General features: G+C 40.5%; 1 protein-coding gene across 1 annotated transcript in view; it reads right to left on the minus strand.

The window, feature by feature from the left end:
* Nucleotides 1-212: 212 nt before the first annotated feature.
* The window catches only part of SLC44A1 (solute carrier family 44 member 1), a 201,639-nt gene continuing 183,302 nt past the window's right edge, over nucleotides 213-18,549 (minus strand). Inside the window, exon 16 of the mRNA XM_044265219.1 lies at nucleotides 213-1,083. Coding sequence (XP_044121154.1) covers nucleotides 1,069-1,083 — 15 coding nt within the window. The 3' untranslated portion in view covers nucleotides 213-1,068. The remainder of the gene's footprint in view (nucleotides 1,084-18,549) is intronic.

The following is an 18,549-nucleotide window of genomic DNA, read 5'->3' on the forward strand; positions in this document are numbered from 1 at the left end:
TGAATATCTCAGCATTATGAATCTTTAGGTAGTTTTTCAGTCCAAAGGAAAAAATAATAACTTGGCTTTCTTCCTAAGTCACCTAAAACAGGGATCAGCTAACTTTTTCTGGAAACACCCAGACAGTCTATATTTTAGGCTTTTTCAGGCCATATGATCTCTGCCACAACTATGCAACTATGTAGAGAGAAAGCAGTCATAGACAACACATATAGGATTGGAGATGGCTGTGTTCCCATAAAACTTTATTTACAAAAATAGGTTGGGGGCTGGATTCGACTCACAGGCCAAGTTTATCAGCCTTTAATCTAAAAGCACATTGTGTTATTCTTCTTAGAAAATAATTCCATGATGACTCAGTGCTCCTAAAGCTTCCCCGATCCTCCCTCTCAGACACTTCCCATACACAGCCCCATCCCCATCTCTAGTTATGAAAGGAATACCAGTGACCATAGGCAAAGCACTGTGTTAAAGTGAAGGCCCTGTGGATCTAGATCTAGACAGATCCCTGTCTCTGCCAGCTGTGTGATCTGACACAGAGCACACAACCTCTCTGAGCCTCTCTCTGTTTCTTCACAGACGAAATGGAGGAAGTAGATGCAACTTTATAGGATTTTTGTGAAGATCAGATGTTTTCAAGCATGCAGCCTAATGACTGGCATGGAATAAGCATTCAATAAATAGTTATGAACCCACACTGAGTCTATAAATAGACTGAATGAGGAGAATTCCATTGTGGATCCAGCCTTCAGGCCAGTAGCGGTGCTGGAGAGAGAAGCAGCAGAGATCACAGAAACACACACGAGCCTAGATAAGAAGGCAACGCAAACTTTGAAGACGCTGTTACAAGATGAATTTGTATCAAATACTTCTGATGAATCATTTATTAGCCAGCCCCGCTGTGCCAAATCCGCTCGGCTGCTGGTGCAGTTCGGCAACACGGTCGCACGCTTCCATCCAAGTAATAAGATCCCGCTCTTCATCCACAGACTTGGAACAGCTGGTGAGTGGGAGACCCTCGTGTAAACAGCCTCTTCTGAGTTCATTCTTCCGGCCTCATGGGACCAGTCACCTTCGCTTCAGCTGAAAAATAAACACATCAGGAAAATGAATGCTTCTGTCCTAGGGGAACACGACACAATGAGAATCAATCAATAACAAGAAATAGCGTGGGGTCATCTTTAGAGAAAATGCTGTGAAATGGAAGAAGGCTAAGTACAAACCACACACACACACACACACACACACACATTAACAAATAAGAAAATACCCTAAGTTCAAATCTTGATCTTTTGTCCTCATCAGCTTTTTTTTTTTTTTAAAGATTTTATTTATTTGACAGATAGAGATCACAAGTAGGCAGAGAGGCAGGCAGAGAGAGAGGAGGAAGCAAGCTTCCCCGATTAGCAGAGAGCCCAGTGTGGGGCTCGATCCCAGGACCCTGGGACCATGACCCAAGCCAAAGGCAGAGGCTTTAACCCACTGAGCCACCCAGGCGCCCCTGTCCTCATCAGCTTTATATTTGGAGTCAAGTTATTTAAGGTCTGTGTCTACATCCCCCTGCCCCCCTCGTATAAAATGAAGATAGTCATGGTATGTTCCTTTTTTTCTTTAAGATTTTATTTATTTGACAGAGAGAGGGAGATCACAAGTAAGCAGAGAGGCAGGCAGAGGGAGGGGGGAAGCAGGCTCCCCAATGAGTAGAGAGCACGATGGGGGGCTCAAACCCAGGACCCTGAGATCATGACCTGAGCCAAAAGCAGAGGCTTTAACCCACTGAGCCACCCAGGCGCCCCTCACGGTATGTTCCTTTACACTTGTTGTGAGAATTAAGAACAGTCCCTGAATAATCATGATTGTCCTGTTAGTGTTTGCCAGTGTTCGTGTCAGCATTATTCTTTGAAAAAGATGTTTTCAGAATAGCTGAACAATGAAGTCAAACAAACACATAATGAATCAAATTCAAAAGGAATCTGAAAAATCTGAATCTGTGATACTCTCCAAGAGCCAAACCTGAAATTCACATGAGACTCTGGAGTTCCATCTCCTGTGACTCAGCAGTAGGACAGGTCAAACCAGGAAGATGGGTGTTTCCATCATTCGGTTCAGTTCAAGAAACGGTGACTGAGTACAGTGTACCGAAGCCAGCAGCTATGTGCTGTGGTTTTATAAAAAGATATCCTTATTCTTAGGAAATACATAATGAAGTGGTTAGGACTAAAGGGCCATGATGTATGCAAATTATTCTCCAATGGTTCAAAAATATTGGGTGTCCATATATATAGAGAGAGAGGGAGAGAAATATTTAACAATAGGTGTGACAAGAGCTCGTAGTGTTCTGTGTACCATTCTTATCCCTGCAGCTTTTCATAAGTTTGAAATATTTTTCAAATAAAAACTTTTTAAAAAGCCCAGTAGGGTGGGTTAAAAATAGAAAAGAAGCATTGACTCCAGCTCAACTATGAGACAAGCACAGGGCGGCAGCAAGGACAAGCAGAGGGGATGATGCAATCCTGACAAGACGCCAAGAGAGCTTGGACTTGAACGAGGGGACATACAGTGGCTCTAGGATTCAAATGTGCAGTGGAGTCAGGCTAAGATCACCCTGAAACACATCTCCCCGGTGGGCCCTGCTGGTGCCCAGGCACCTAAAACAGGTTGTATGTGGCACTAAGACTAATGTTGCTTGAAACCCTTGCCCCGTGTTTCATGTTAGGGTTTTAGTCCCAAAATTTTTGTTTCCCATGCCAATTATTGCCTTTTTGCTGATCCCCTGCCAAAGATTTCACCCCATCTTCAATCCATTTGGCAAACTGCTGATAGAGTAAATCCCTAAATCATTTCTCTCATTGCATCATTTCCTCACTCAAGAAGTGATGATGCTTTCCTCTGTTCTAGAACACCATTTCTAAACTTCGCTGTCTCATCACTTCCATGTTTTATGATTTTACATACTTTGATTTGTAGTTTCAACTTTCAAGATTTTTTTTCCTGCCACTGAAACAAACAGAAGCTATGATTAGACCGATACCCGAGCGTGGCGGATGCTTAGTTTCCGTCTTACGTTCTGAACACTAGGCTGAGGCCCAAGTTGTGATTTGTCTGAAATTGACATAAAAGTTTTTCCTCCTGTTTTTGTAATTTAGGTACACTTTTCAATTTTAGAATGGTTTTAGGTTTGCAGAAAAGTTGCAAAAATAATACAGAGAATTCCCATATACACCACACCCTGTTTCCCTACTGTTTGTCTCTTACATCACTATGTACATTTGTTAAAATTAATGAACCCATATTGGTATATGCTAATTAATTACACTTTATACTTTATTCAGATTTCATTAATTTTCCTTAATGTCCTTTTCTATCCCAGGATCCCATCCAAGGGACAACACTACAGTTAGCTTCCCTTCTATTCTGAGACTGTAAAATATTGTTTAAGAAGCCAAATATAAAAAACATAGTCTTTTTTTTTAAACATAAAATTCATGTTTATTTCAATCATCAAAGACGGCTTAACACTAAAATCTCACATATACCCAAATATTAGTATAAAAGAAAATGTATGTAGGGGCGCCTGGGTGGCTCAGTGGGTTAAAGCCTCTGCCTTTGGCTCGGGTCATGATCTCAGGGTCCTGAGATCTAGCCCTGCATCGAGCTCTCTGCTCAGCAGGGAGCCTGCTTCCCCCCCCCCCCCCCCCCCCCGCCTGCCTCTCTGCCTACTTGTGATTTCTCTCTGTGTCAAATAAATAAATATCTTTTAAAAAGTTTTTTAAAAAAGAAACTCTAGGTATTCATTTGTGTAGATACAGTAAAGGAATTTGATAAAATTCAACATTCATACATGATTTAAAACTCTTAACAAACTAGGAATTTCCTTTCTTTTTGTTAATCTTTTATTTTGAAATAATTTTAGATTTCTAGAAAAGTTGTAAAAAAGAAAAAGCACTCCTCTATCACCTTCACCAAGATTGGCAATCATTTACATTTTATCACATATGCTTTATTAATGCCACTCTGTCTACACTACTTTTCTGAACCATTAAAGAGTAAGACATGAAATCTCTATGATGTGTGTAGTCTGATTGATTAAGATTGTATACGACACTTTGACAATCATTATCTTTTCTACTGCCATTGAACAGTAGGGGCCATAGGAAAATTAGATGCTGTGCACCTAATAGTATCGAACCCATCCTGAAGCATTATTATAACATTCATTGCAAGACTCCCTGAATTTTCCCTTTATGTCAGAACCTCTGGGAGCCCAGATTTCATGTCCAAGACTAGATCTAATTAGCTAATCCAAAAAAGTTTGCTTCTTATAAAATAAACCGCAGTTCTCTACACAGGACTTCACACAGAGATTTCCTGAAATCTCGTGTTTGATACAGACGGTGCTAAAATGAGCTCTCACCACCACTGGTGGGAAGTACCTCAGTAACATGACTGCCGGTATTATTCCATCTGGCCAGGAATATTAGTGTCCTTTATGGAAAACTATAATATCAGCTGCCTTTAAGCTGCCAGTGACTTTTCTCTGGTTCAATTATCAGGAGTCTATCTATTGACCTTGCTCAAAGAGCTCATTAGCTAATAGAGCTAATTAATAGGCAAAGTTTAAGTGCCCTTCCTAGCCTCCAATTTAACATTGGCTCTGCATTCCTTTCAGTACCCTCATTTCCCCCTGCATAGCTGGGGTAAAAAGAAGGCGTTCATGGTAACATCTAAACAAATGGCCATATTTTTCCCACCAGGAGTGGGTAATTTCCCATTCTCTCTCTTAAGGAAGAGAAACAATACCCTTTTGTCAGACAGTTTTTTAGATGGAAACAACTTAAATTCCGTACCCTTTAGTACCCTACTAGGGAATAGTATCCCATTAGCAAAGAGCTAATAGTTATAAAGATTTCAGATACTGAGCATATTTAACAGCAATTCTTTCCAAAAGAAATGCTTGGCATGGAATTTTAAACAGCCAACATGGGATTTTTACCAGTTCTATTTTTTTTAAGCTTTTTGATGTTTCCCTTGTCTGTTTAAAAACCCAGTATAAAATTAAAATGAATTTTTACAAAAAGAAAAATTTATTAATAATTTCACCATTGTAGCATACCTATTTCAGGATTATGAATTCCCCTTTATCTTTGGCTAAGCCTGTGTTCTTTTTACCTCACATTTTATTATAAGCATTTCCTATGTCTCTGGTATTTATTTATGTATATTTTTAAGGGTTATATAATATTTTTAAGTAGATGTATAATTATTATTCAAACATTTCCCTAATGTAGTTTAAAAGGGGAAAGACTTTTTCTGTTTTCTTTTTTTTTTTTCCCCTTTTGTCTGTATTCACCACTGGACTCTGAGCATTTAAAACAGTGCTAGCAAAGGGTACCTGGGGGGATCAGTTGGTTAAGCTTCTGCCTCTGGCTCAGGTCATGATCCCAGGGTCCTGTGATGTAGCCTCATGTTGCGGGGGTGGTGGGGGGGAGTTCCTGCTTAGTGGGGAGTCTGCTTCTCCCTTTCCCATTGCCCCTACCTCTTGCTAGTGCATGCTCCCCCTCTCTCTCTATCTCTCTCAAATAATAAAAGCCAAATGGCTGGCAAAAAGTAGACCCTAGGTACATACTTATTGAATAAAAAGTGAATTTAAATGGTTTCAAGTTTTACTCTCACGTATTTTTTTTTTATCATCCTGCTTCCTTCTGACTTAATTTTTTTTAATTTTACCTCCTTGAAATAAAAACAGTTGATCATGATTATTATTATCTTTTTTAATGTAGAAAGCATTTACAGTGATCAGTTGCCTTTGATTATGATCTGGTATGATTGGTATGATCCCATGTAAATTCCTTATATATATGAAAGGTCTTTATTCTACCCTCACATTTATTTCATAGTTTGGGTAGGTGGAGAATCTACAATGGAAACCGTTTTCCTTCAGAATTTTGGTGAAGGTGTCCTTCCTTTTTTTTTGTAGTTATAAGTGCTGTGCTGAGAAAGCCATTGTCATTCTGATTCTTGATCCTTTTCCTATGTATAACATTTTCCCCCTCCCCTCCTCCTCTCCCTTGCTCTCTGTTCCTTCCACCCTCCCAGCAGCCCTTCCCCTGCAACCTCTCAAAAGTGCTTATAATTTGGATATTGAATCCCCTGGAATGAATCTCTAATTTTATCTTTTCCACCTTGTTTTTGCCCTACTCTCTGAGAGATTTCCTCAAATTCATCTTCTAACTCTTCTACTAAGTTTTACATTTTTGTTCTACTGCTAATTTTCAAGAGCTCTGTTTTTCTCTGAGTCTTCCTCTTTTATTTATTTATTTTAAAAGATTTTATTTATTGGGGCACCTGGGTGGCTCAGTGGGTTAAGCCGCTGCCTTCGCCTCAGGTCATGATCTCAGGGTCCTGGGATCGAGTCCCACATCGGGCTCTCTGCTCAGTAGGGAGCCTGCTTCCTCCTCTCTCTCTCTCTGCCTGCCTCTCTGCCTACTTGAGATCTCTCTCTGTCAAATAAATAAATAAAATCTTTTTCAAAAAAAAGATTTTATTTATTTATTTGACAGACAGAAATCACAAGTAGGCAGAGAGGCAGGCAGAGAGAGAGGGGGAAGCAGGCTCCCCGCTGAGCAGAGAGCCAGACACGGGACTTGATCCCAGGACCCTGGGATCATGACCTGAGCCAAAGACAGAGGCTTAACCCACTGAGCCACCCAGGCACCCAAGTCTTCCTCTTTTAAATATCAATTTATTTTTACTACATAATCTCTTTTATTATCTATCTGAATTTAGCACTTTTTTAAAAAAAGAGTTATTCATTTGAGAGAGCGAGAGAGCAGTGGGAGAGGCAGAGGGGAGAGGGAGTGAGAGAATCTTTAGTCAGACTCTCCCTGAGCATGGAGCCCGACATGGAGCTCATTCCCAAGACCCTGAGATCACAACCTGAGCCGATATCAAGAGTTGGTTGCTTAACTGACTGAGCCACCCAGGATACCTTGAATTTAGTTCGTTGAAAATGTTATCTTCCACCTTACTTCCGTTTCCTCCAAGTCATTTTGTTGTTTTCTCTTTATTTTGATCTCTCTCCTGTCATAGAGACTTGACTCAAAGGTCTGGTAATTCTTATTTAAGAATGGGGCCTTGAGGGGCGCCTGGGTGGCTCAGTGGGTTAATCCGCTGCCTTCGGCTCAGGTCATGATCTCAGGGTCCTGGGATCGAGTTCCGCATCGGGCTCTCTGCTCAGCAGGGAGCCTGCTTCCTCCTCTCTCTCTCTGCCTGCCTCTCTGCCTACTTGTGATCTCTCTCTGCCAAATAAATAAATAAAATCTTAAAAAAAAAAAAAAAGAATGGGGCCTTGAGCGGTGCCTGGGTGGCTCAGTCAGTTAAGCAGCTGCCTTTGGCTCAGGTCATGATCCCAGGGCCCTGAAGTGGCCCTACATCAGGCTCCCTGCTCAATGAGAAGTCTGCTTCTCCCTCTCCCTCTGCCCCTGCCCCTATCTGTGCTCTTTTGGTTGCGTTCTCTCTCTCTCAAATAAATAAAGAAAATCTTAAAAAGAAAAAAAAAAAAAAAAAGATTGGGGCATGAAAAGCTAGTTGGAAGTTTTTTTTGTTTGTTTGTTTGTTTGTTTTTAAGTGCTTCACTCAAGGTGATTTGGCTGGGCCTTTTTGTTGGAGAACCTGTGTTAGTTTCTTTAGGTATTTTCTCTTGGCCTAGTCGGGTTCCCCTGAGAATAATTTTCCAATTTCCAATTTAGTGGGCAAAGGCCCAGTTGCTAGGATTCCAGGAGCTGAAAGAAGGAAGAAGGCGTCAGGTCCTCTCTTCCAGTATGCAGACTTCCAATTATCCCCCTGATTTAAGTGCGGTAGCTCTGCTTCTTATATCCCCTTAAATTCTATTCTAGCCTCTTTAGAGAATACCCCTCTAGCTGTCTGCTGGGGATAAGAAGGGGCAGTTGTCTGACTTCGCAGAATAGAGGATGGTGTTTGGAAAAGTTTATTTTTTAATAGACATTTAAAAATTTTAATGACAACTTAAATGCAATAAAGTACACAAATTTTAAGTATACACACTTAATGCAGTTTTGCATGTATCCATATAACATCCAGATTGGCATATAGAATATTTCCAGCACCCGGGAAGACTCCCTCATGGCCCATCAGTCAAAACCCTCCACAAAGTAACCATTATTCTCTTGGATTTTACCATAGATGACTTTTACCTGTTCTTTTTTTTTTTTTTTTTAAGATTTTATTTATTTATTTGACAGAGAGAGATCACAAGTAGGCAGAGAGGCAGGCAGAGAGAGAGAGAGAGAGAGGGAAGCAGGCTCCCTGCTGAGCAGAGAGCCCGATACGGGACTTGATCCCAGGACCCTGAGATCATGACCCGAGCCAAAGGCAGTGGCTTAACCCACTGAGCCACCCAGGCACCCCGACTTTTACCTGTTCTTAAACTTGAGTCAAAGGAAATCACACTGTATGTACTCCTTTGTGTCTAGCTTTTTGCTCAATATTGTATCTGCATGATTTATTTATGTTGTTTCAATTTAGTTGTAGCTCATTCTTTTTCACCTTTGTGTAGTATGCTATTGTTTAAATATACCACAATTTATTAATCTATTTGAATATTGTGGACATGAATGATTTCCACTTTTTACTATTTTTTAATATTTTTTTGAAGATTTTATTTATTTTTACTTAATTGAGAGAGAGAGGGAGAGAGAGCACAGCAGGGGGAGCAGCAGATAGAGGAAGAAGGAGAAGCAGTCTCCCCTCTGAGCAGGGAGCCTGATGTAGGTCTTGATCCCAGGACCCTGGGATCATGACCAGAGTTCAAGGCAGATGCTTAACCAACTGAACCACTCAGGCAACCCTTTACTATTTTTTAAAATTGTAGTATAGTTGACATAGAGTTTTTTCCAGTTTTTGGCTCTTATAAATAATCCATTCATGAAGATTATTAAGCATATCTTTTGGCGCACATATGCCCACACTTTCATTGGGCATATACACAGGAGTGAACTTGCTGGATCTTAGGACATATATTTATTTTTAGCTTCAGTAATACAGCAAATGAGTTTCCAATGCGCTTGAACCAATTTGTTTCCCCATGAGCAGTGAGTGAGAGTTTCAGCTGCACCACAACCTAGCCAACACCTTAAATTTTAGTCATTTCGACGGGTGGGTAGTAGTAGTATCACATTATGATTTTAATTTGCATGTCCTAGATAACTGAAGATGGTATGCACATTTTATATGCTCACTGAACATTTGACTGTTCTCTTTTGGGAAGTGCCTGCTCAAGTCTTTTAACCATTTGGGTTGTCTTTTTCATACGCATTTGCAGAAAATCTTTATAAATTTTGGATAGGAATTCTTTATCAAATGTGTATTGAATAATGTCACTTTTTCAATCTGTGGCTTGTCTTTTCTCTCTTTTAGTGGTGTCTTTTGATGAGCAGAAGTTCTTAGTTTTAATTATGGCAAATGTAAGTCTTGATTTTAAGCAACTTAAAAAGGAAAATTTGGGGGGTGCCTGGGTGGCTCAGAGGGTTGAGCCTCTGCCTTCGGCTCAGGTCATGATCTCAGGGTCCTGGGATCGAGACCCGCATCGGGCTCTCTGCTCAGCGGGGAGCCTGCTTCCTCCTCTTTCTCTCTCTGCCTGCCTCTCTACCTGCTTGTGATCTCTGTCTGTCAAATAAATAAATAAAATCTTTTTTAAAAAAATAAATAAATAAAAAGGAAAATTTTGTTTAAAAATCAGGGTTGTCTTGGGGCGTCTGGGTGGTTCAGTCAGTTAGGCATCTAACCCTTAGTTTTGGCTCAGGTCATGATCTCAGGGTCATGAGATCAAGTCCCACATCTCAGCGGAGACTGCTTTAGATTCTCTCCCTCTGTCCCCCCTCTGGCTAGGGTGTGTGTGTGCGCACGCTCTCTCTGTCTCTCTCAAATAAATAAATAAACAAACAAATATATCTTAAAAAAAAAATCAGGGCTGTCTTTCTGCGTTTTCTGCAATGCACTGCAATAAAACTTGTGCTGAGCAGAAAACCATCTTTGTTCCAAAGTTCAGGATTATGGCTCTTGTTCTAGCTCTCATCATAATAGAACGTTACCAGACACAAACTCTGTACCATGCTACTCCGTGATCTCTGGGGTCCACCTTTGGTCTAGAAGACCACATTGCAACAAAGCCTTGGTCCCTAAAGAAATAAGGATAAAGGGCACCTGGGTGGCTCAGTGGGTTAAGCCGCTGCCTTCGGCTCAGGTCATGATCTCAGGGTCCTGGGATCGAGGCCCGCATCAGGCTCTCTGCTCAGCAGGGAGCCTGCTTCCTCCTCTCTCTCTGCCTGCTTGTGATCTCTCTCTGTCAAATAAATAAATAAAATCTTTAAAAAAAAAAAAAAAGAAAGAAGGATAAAACTACCAGGCCCAGAGAATCACTGTCTCTGTCCCCATTCCATATACTTTGTTAATAAAATAATATCCTTTTGGGTGTTTTCTTCAATCCTGCAGATGCCTCCCCTCAGCTACCTTCAACCAAGTGAAATGGAACAACAGGCATTCTATTATACACAAATGATAAGGTTTTATTACTTCTAACAAGGAGTGGTCTGAACAGACAGTTGGCCTACAAGGTAATTATTGACAAAGAGAAGGCCTATAAAGCAACTTTTCAAAAACTAGAGCCATCATTTAACTGTTTTTAGCCAATGAAAAATGATAATAGAGTCCTAGTACTGTTTTTGTAACCTTGGAAAATGTTGGAAGTAGGCCAGAAATGGAAGTCTTCAATCAAGACTGGTTTATTGTGCACAGGAGAGACTGGGAATTCAGTATGTATTTATCAGATGAATTTGAGGATGCTGGGCTGGATATGTGGAGGAGGCTCTTGAAACTGGTCAGAGTTACACTCTCTTTTCAGGTTCAATTCTGAATAGGAAGAATAATTATTTTTAAAATAATGTTTTCCTAGGGGCGTCTGGATAGCTCAGTGGGTTAAAGCCTCTGCCTTTGGCTCAGGTCATGATCCCAGGGTCCTGGGATGGAGCCCCGCATCGGCCTCTCTGCTCGGTGGCAAGCCTGCTTCCTCCTCTCTCTCTGCCTACTTGTGATCTCGGTCTGTCAAATAAATACATAAAATCTTTAAAAAAAAAAAATGTTTTCCAAATTAATTTATAAACCTAGTAGTCTTCTACTTAAAATTGCAGAGGACTTTTTGACAATAAACAGTTACTAAGTGATTTTATATATCAAAGGATAAAAAATGCTGTATGGAAAAATAAAGGATATTAAGCAGACAGGGGCTGTGGTGGTTGGGTTACTCTTTTCTATAAGTAGTTCAAGGAAGGAGGTACTGATAAGGTAACATTTGTACTGAGACCTGAGGCAAATGAGGGCACGAGACCTGTGGAAGCAAGTACAAAGGTCCTGAGTTACCCCTGGTTATACGGAGAACAGAAGGTGCCAGAGGAGGTCTCCAGCTAGCACAGAATGATTGAAGACAGAATGATAGGAAATGATTTGAGAGTAGCGGTAGATGGGTTAGCGGGTGGAGGGTGAATCATGTAAGGACTCGGAAACCTATTCTATTTATTCTGAATAAGAAGGCAAGCCTTTGGAGAGTTTTGAGCAGAGGACTGATGAGATCAGACTTCGATTTTAAAAGGATCGCTCTGACTCTTGTGCTGAGAAGAAAATGTAGGGGAACAAGGTTGGAAGCAAGAAGATGAGTTAAGAGTTATCATTTTCCAGGTAAGCATAAAGGGTAGCAGCAATGGAGGAGGTGAGAATGATTGTATTATGGCTCTCTATGGAAAAATAGAGTTGACAGGATTTGCTAATGGGCCGGGTGTAAGGCGTGAGAGAAAAAGCATGGTCAAGGATGATTCACAGCTTCTGTTCTCAGCAAATGCAAGGCCAGAGTGGCTATTTACTGAGAGTTCAGGTAGGGAATGTTACATGTGTCATGCTTATTAGAAATCCAAGTGGCGATGGCAGGTAGGCAGTTGGAGAGGCTTAAAAATGAATCTGCATTTCATCTAGAAGAATAATGGGCAAGAGTTGCTATTAAATAAAATTTCAAAATAAAGATTAAGGTGGGAATTGGCTTCACAGACATGAAAGTGCAATCTAAAACTACAATAAACAAAACTGACGCAGAAAACCAGAGAGATCAATGAAACAAGAAATATGCCTTGAAACCGTTCCTCCAAGGCTTCTCTGCGTTAACAGATTTAAGCATTGCTGTTTTCACCGTCGGCAATGAGCTCTGAATCTTCGTGACGATTTAGCTCTAAAATTTGCTCAGGTACGCAGTTTTCCCAATGGAAACTTCTTTATTGTTTGTCCCTCAATATACATAATTATTATCAAAAAATTACAGTAATGCAGAAAGCTGTACTCTCATATCCCTCCAGGTTTTGAGATAATCTGTGTGGGGTTTTTTTGTTTGTTTTTGTTTTTGTTTTTATCCTTCGGGTCTTCCTTCTAGGGCATAATAGGAGTTGTGTGCCTGTGGCTCTGGGAGAGTGTCACTCAGCTGAGAGTGAGCCCAGCTAATATCCACTGCGGAGATGTGAATGCAGCTTTGTTTTATTTTTTTAATCAAATTCCCAGTAACTCATTACTGGTTAAAACAAATGCGGCTTTGTTTTATTTTTCAGATTCCCAGTAACTCATTAAAGCTTCCTACACCATTCAAGAACACTGAGATTTATTAAAATATGGAATAGCTTTACCAATATCACAGTCATAGTTATGGTAGCAAATACATACCATATAGAATGTTTCCCAGGTGACACACCTCCTGCTAAACGCTCTGTATGCACCAAAGAATAGGATCCTCTTCACAATCCCTCTTTTATAGATGGGGGAGCTTAGGGTTTGATGAGCAGGAAGCCCAATATGGGACTGGATCCCACAACTTCAGGATCACGACCTGAGCCAAAGGCAGTCGCCTAACCAACTGAGGCACCCAGGCATCCCAGAAGTTTATTTCTTTTTACCTAATAAGTCAGTCAAGTTCCAGGAATGTATCCTTAACAATGAAAAATGATAAAGACAAAGATTTCTATGCAAAAGTGATTGCTTTAACATTATTAATAACTCTAATTTTGAAAGGGAACTGCTAAATTCAATTATAGTAGAAAGACTGAAGAACATATAGTACATAAAATGAAAGAAGGTTGTAAATCTATTAGTCCTATCTGCAAGGAATTTTTAATAACACACAATAAAATTCTCATATTTTATGTTAAGGGAAAACAGGACAGAAATTATTCAATATGTATTTAATTTACTGTAACCTTTTATTTTTAATATGATTTGGATTAGATAGATAGTAGATGGATACCCACATGCACTCTCTTTCATTTACGTATAGTCATTTATTTACTCATTGATTCACTTATTTTTCAATTTTTCCATTTAACAATTTCTTTACAGAGACTGGACTTGAATCCAAGCTCTGGCAAAAAATAACTGGACTTTGGGCAAATTACCAATCTTCCCTTAGCCTCTGTTTTTTCATCTGTAAAATGAAGAACACCCACTGTGCAAGAGTAAATGAAGTAAATGCATACAAGGACCCAGAACAATGACTTACTCATAAAATGTTTTCAGGAAATAGCAGTTGATAGTATTTAACTGTTACTTTAAAAAAGGAAAAAGACTTATGAAGCAAAGAAGTAGTGAGGAACCAAAAATGCATGGGCCTAGAGAGACCTTCACATCCTCCCAGTTAGGGGAATCATTTACCTTATAATTTAAAAATAAAGGCCTCCTGGGTAGCTCACAGTGGGTTGGGCCTCTGCCTTCAGCTCAGGTCATGGTCTCAGGTTCCTGGATTGAGTCCCGACAGCTCCCTGCTCAGCAGGGAGCCTGCTTCCCCCCCCCCACCTCTCTCTCTCTCTGCCTGCCTCTCTGCCTACTTGTGATCTCTCTATCTGTGTCAAATAAATAAATAAAACCTTTAAAAATAAATAAAAACAAAACCCACAAAATATACTACATTTTCAGGGCTTCAAAGGAATGTAAATGCCAATGTAAATCAAAGCTCAAATAAGAGGAAATAACGTTAAGAAAGAACGATGCAACGCACTGAGTAACCCCAGCAAATGCTCTCATGCGGCTTACCAACTATGATATTGCCACCTTGTGGAATTAATGATACATTTCACATCCCAGGGCATTTACGATTTTACTTTGAAGTAATTTATACACAAAGCCTAAATTCTACAAATATTCTTACCAAAAAAATTAACATGCAACAAGAGGAGATCAAATAATAAATTGTTCAAACATGTAGAAACGTAGAATATTATAGTACAGGGAGTTTGGTGAACAAAAGAAATCATCATAATTCTATCACTGCAAAGCAGTAACATCATTTTAAGATTACTTTTATCAATTCATCCCACTTTTCAAATTTCTTTTATTTTCAGTTTTTTTTTTTAAGATTTTATTTATTTGACACAGAGAGAGCACCCAAGCAGGGGGAGCGGCAGGCAGAGGGAGAGGGAGAAGCAGGCTCCCCACTGAGCAAGGAGCCTGACACTGGGCTTGATCCCAGGACCCTGAGATCACAGCCTGAATCAAAGGCAGACCCACAACCTACTGAGGCACCCAGGCATCCCAGCCCACTTTTTAAATTTCTTTCTTTTTTTAAAGATTTTATTTATTTATTTGACAGAAATCACAAGTAGACGGAGAGGCAGGCAGAGAGAGAGAGAGGGAAGCAGGCTCCAGAGAGCCTGATGCGGGACTCGATCCCAGGACCCTGAGATCATGACCTGAGCCGAAGGCAGCGGCTTAACCCACTGAGCCACCCAGGCGCCCTAAATTTCTTAGCTAATATCATATCATTAGCATTTTCCATCCTGTGGCATCCTTCACAATGATTTTTTAATGGTGACCTACCATTTTATTGAATAGATGTGCCATACCCTAGCTCAACATTCCCAGAATGCTGGGCATCCAATCTACTTCCAAGTAAAATGTCAGTTTATGGTGATAGTTTCTGTACAGGTGGATATTAATGTCTTTACTTGGTTATAAAAACTAAGATATATTCTTTTTTTCAATTTTTAATTTTAATTTATTTATTTGACAGATAGAGATCACAAGTAGGCAGAGAGGCAGGCAGAGAAAGAGAGAGGAGGAAGCAGGCTCCTCGCCAAGCAGAGAGCCTGATGCAGGGCTCGATCCCAGGACCCTGGGATCATGACCTGAGCCGAAGGCAGAGGCTTTCACCCACTAAGCCACCCAGGCACCCCCTAAGATATGTTCTTATTATGAAGATAATACACACTCGGTATTTAAAAGATAAGCGAAAGTGAACTATACTTACATTTTGCAACCCAGGAAACCACTGTAGCACCTTGCAGATTTTTCTGACACACACAAACGTATGTATAGTATATTTTTACATTTTTTAAAAAATATTTTATTTATTTATTTTTTATTTATACCCTCAGCTCTATGAAATTTTTGCCCTGTAAAGGGGTCCCTCTGGGGAGGAGGACAAGAGTGAGGATCTGATGCTCAGGGCTACTTAAGGCAGAACTGATTGCATCTAGTCAAAATTAACTTTGAAAAATCTCATAAATCATCCTTAAAGCATAGTGCTGTATGTTTTGTCTGTATGACCCTCTATCGTTGTTTTCTAATTTTTCCTTGTCCGTGTTTCTCTATATCTCTCAGTTAATTTCATCCTACATGACACTGATGGAGTCATCAACACCCACTTACGTAGCTATGGGAATAATATATTTCCTTTGTATCATGACAAGTAAACCCTTGAAAGCATTCATAACTCTTTCATACATTGGCTTTTAGGCTTGATGGCATCTATTGCCTGCTTAAGTTAACACATCTGTAAGATGACTCCCTGTTGATTTTGGAAAATGATAGGACTTGGACTAATGGTTGAAATAGAGGGAGGGAAATTTAGAAATGATGGTAGATTTCCAGCCTGAGCAACTGATTTAACAGTGCTATTTTACTGAGATGGGAAAGACCAGGGGACGAACAGGTATAGATACATTGTAATTCACTGATCGGATTCCCTCTTACTGGACATTCAGGTTGCTTGCAATATGGTATCATTAGGAACTACACTCTGATTTGTGGCAAGATCTTTTTGCACATCTTTAACTTCTAAATACAGAATTACTTGATTAAGGGATGTAAAAATTCTTTAGATTTTTAAAAAAATATTTTATTTATTTATTTGACAGAGATCACAAGTAGGCAGAGAGAGAAAGAGAGAGAGAGAAGAGGAAGCAGGCTCCCCGCTGAGCAGAGAACCTGACGCAGGGCTCGATCCCAGGACCCTGAGATCATGACCTGAGCCGAAGGCAGAGGCTTTAACCCACTGAGTCACCCAGGTGCGCCCAAAAATTCTTAAGATTTTAATGCACATTGCCAAATAACTTTTAAAAGAGCTGTTTCTTCACACTGTTAACATTAGGACAAATTTTGAACACTGAAGTTCCGAGCCTCCCTCGCTCTTTCCTTCTTTTCCTCCCACTTTTCCTTTGTCCATTCAATTAGTAACTTTCGTTGAGTACCTACTATGACCCACCCAGGGCCTGAGATAAATCTAGCTTTGTTCCTCGCTGGGGGCTGGGAGAAGCCTGGGGAGAAGGAAAAGCTATGGAAAACTCTAGAGTTTTGAACTGGGTGACTTGGATATCTTGCCCCAGACTTCTTCTTTAGCTCTGGAGACCAATCTAAAGAAGTTAAAACTCCTTCTTTCTTTCTTTCTTTTTTTAAGATTTTATTTATTTATTTGACAGACAGAGATCACAAGTAGGCAGAGAGGCAGGCAGAGAGAGGAGGAAGCAGGCTCCATGCTGAGCAGAGAACCCCACGTGAGGCTCGATCCCAGGAAGCTCGATCCCAGGACCCTGGGATTATGACCTGAGCTGAAGGCAGAGGCTTTAACCCAGTGAGCCACCCAGGTGCCCCTCCTTCTTTATTTAGATTGGTGATGGCTCTCTAAGAATTTGGGGGAAAACGTTTAACTTAGTACAGACCACAAATAGGACACCGAGAGCAGGCTTTGCCCCGAGGAACTATAATTTGGAGGGTATTATTTTGCAATGAGTTTTTAAAATATGGTGCAAAGTTTACTCTTAACCAGTGGCCACATCATCTCACCAGGACTTGTGGCAGAACTGCCCTAGCAAGGATTCTGTCTCATGGCAGCTGATAGAGGATGGAGCAGGAGACTCCAGGTCAGGGCATGAGGCCTGTTTGTGCACACCAGGGCCAACCCTCAAACTCTTGATTGGAAGCACTTTTCCTACTACCTGGCTTGAGCACCTAAGTTGCTAGAGTTGACTCTGAACTTGAGTCAAAAGAGGTGCTGGTGGACGTCCTCATTGCTGCAACTCAGGAGAGTCCAACCCAACAGCACCATCTTGTCTCCTCTCAGCTGGGACCTAGTAAAAGATTTCAGCATGCACAGTCCTAATTACTGCCAGTTATTGGTAGCTTGGGCCCTACACAAGGCTGGAAAATAATAAGAACACACCCAGGTGCCACTAGAATTACAAGGAGATGCTGGGGTATTATGAACCTAAGGTAAGACTGGATTATGAGGGTTGTAGCTCTCCTCTCTAAATATGGCTTATGATATAAACTTCCTAATCCAGAGTTCTGCTAATGACTGTGGCTCTAACACTTCACTAACCCTCTGGAGGCTCTCTGACCTGAGTCACTGTGTTCTCTCATCTTTAAAATGGGAACTGGGGAGGGGTGCCTGGGTGGCTCAGTGGGTTAAAGCCTCTGCCTTTCGGCTCAGGTCATGATCCCGGGGTCCTGGGATAGAGCCCCGCATCGGGCTCTCTGCTCAGCAGGGAGCCTGCTTCCTTCTCTCTCTCTCTCTCTCTGCCTACATGTGATCTTTGTCAAATAAATAAATAAAATCTTTTAAAAAATAAAATAAATAAAATAAAATGGGAACTGGGGGCGCCTGGCTGGCTCAGTCAGTAGAGCATGCAACTCTTATTCTCGGGGTTGTGCATTCAAGCTCCACATTGGGTGTAGAGATTACTTAACAATCAAATAAATAAATAAATAAATAGGAATAATTCAATGTCTCATGATTCCTATAAGGATTTAAAAAGATAATCCACATAAAACCCACAGTAGAGTAACTTTCACTTAGTAAGTGTTCAGTAAATAATGGAGGTTCCTGGAACAATGTACATCATACTAGCACATCTGATTCATAAAATATTAATGCATCTTATTTATCAGACCATCTATTTGAAAACCAGAGGAACTGTTCCCAGGTATGATTTTTTCAAAGACTCAGCATCTGCCTTCTTAAAATATATGATGTGGTTATACCTCTGGAACTCTAGGTATTTGTTAGTTCATTCAACATCTGCTGAACACTTTTTTTTTCTCTTTCTTTAAAGATTTTACTTTTTTATTTGACAGAGAGAGACAGTGAGAGATGGAACACAAGCGGGGCGTTTGGGAGAGGGAGAAGCTGGCTTCCTGATGAGCAGGGAGCCCAACGTGGGACTCAATCCCAGGACC

Source organism: Neovison vison, chromosome 9 (assembly GCF_020171115.1).
Source record: "Neovison vison isolate M4711 chromosome 9, ASM_NN_V1, whole genome shotgun sequence".
In the NCBI taxonomy this organism is placed as follows: Eukaryota; Metazoa; Chordata; class Mammalia; order Carnivora; family Mustelidae; genus Neogale; species Neogale vison.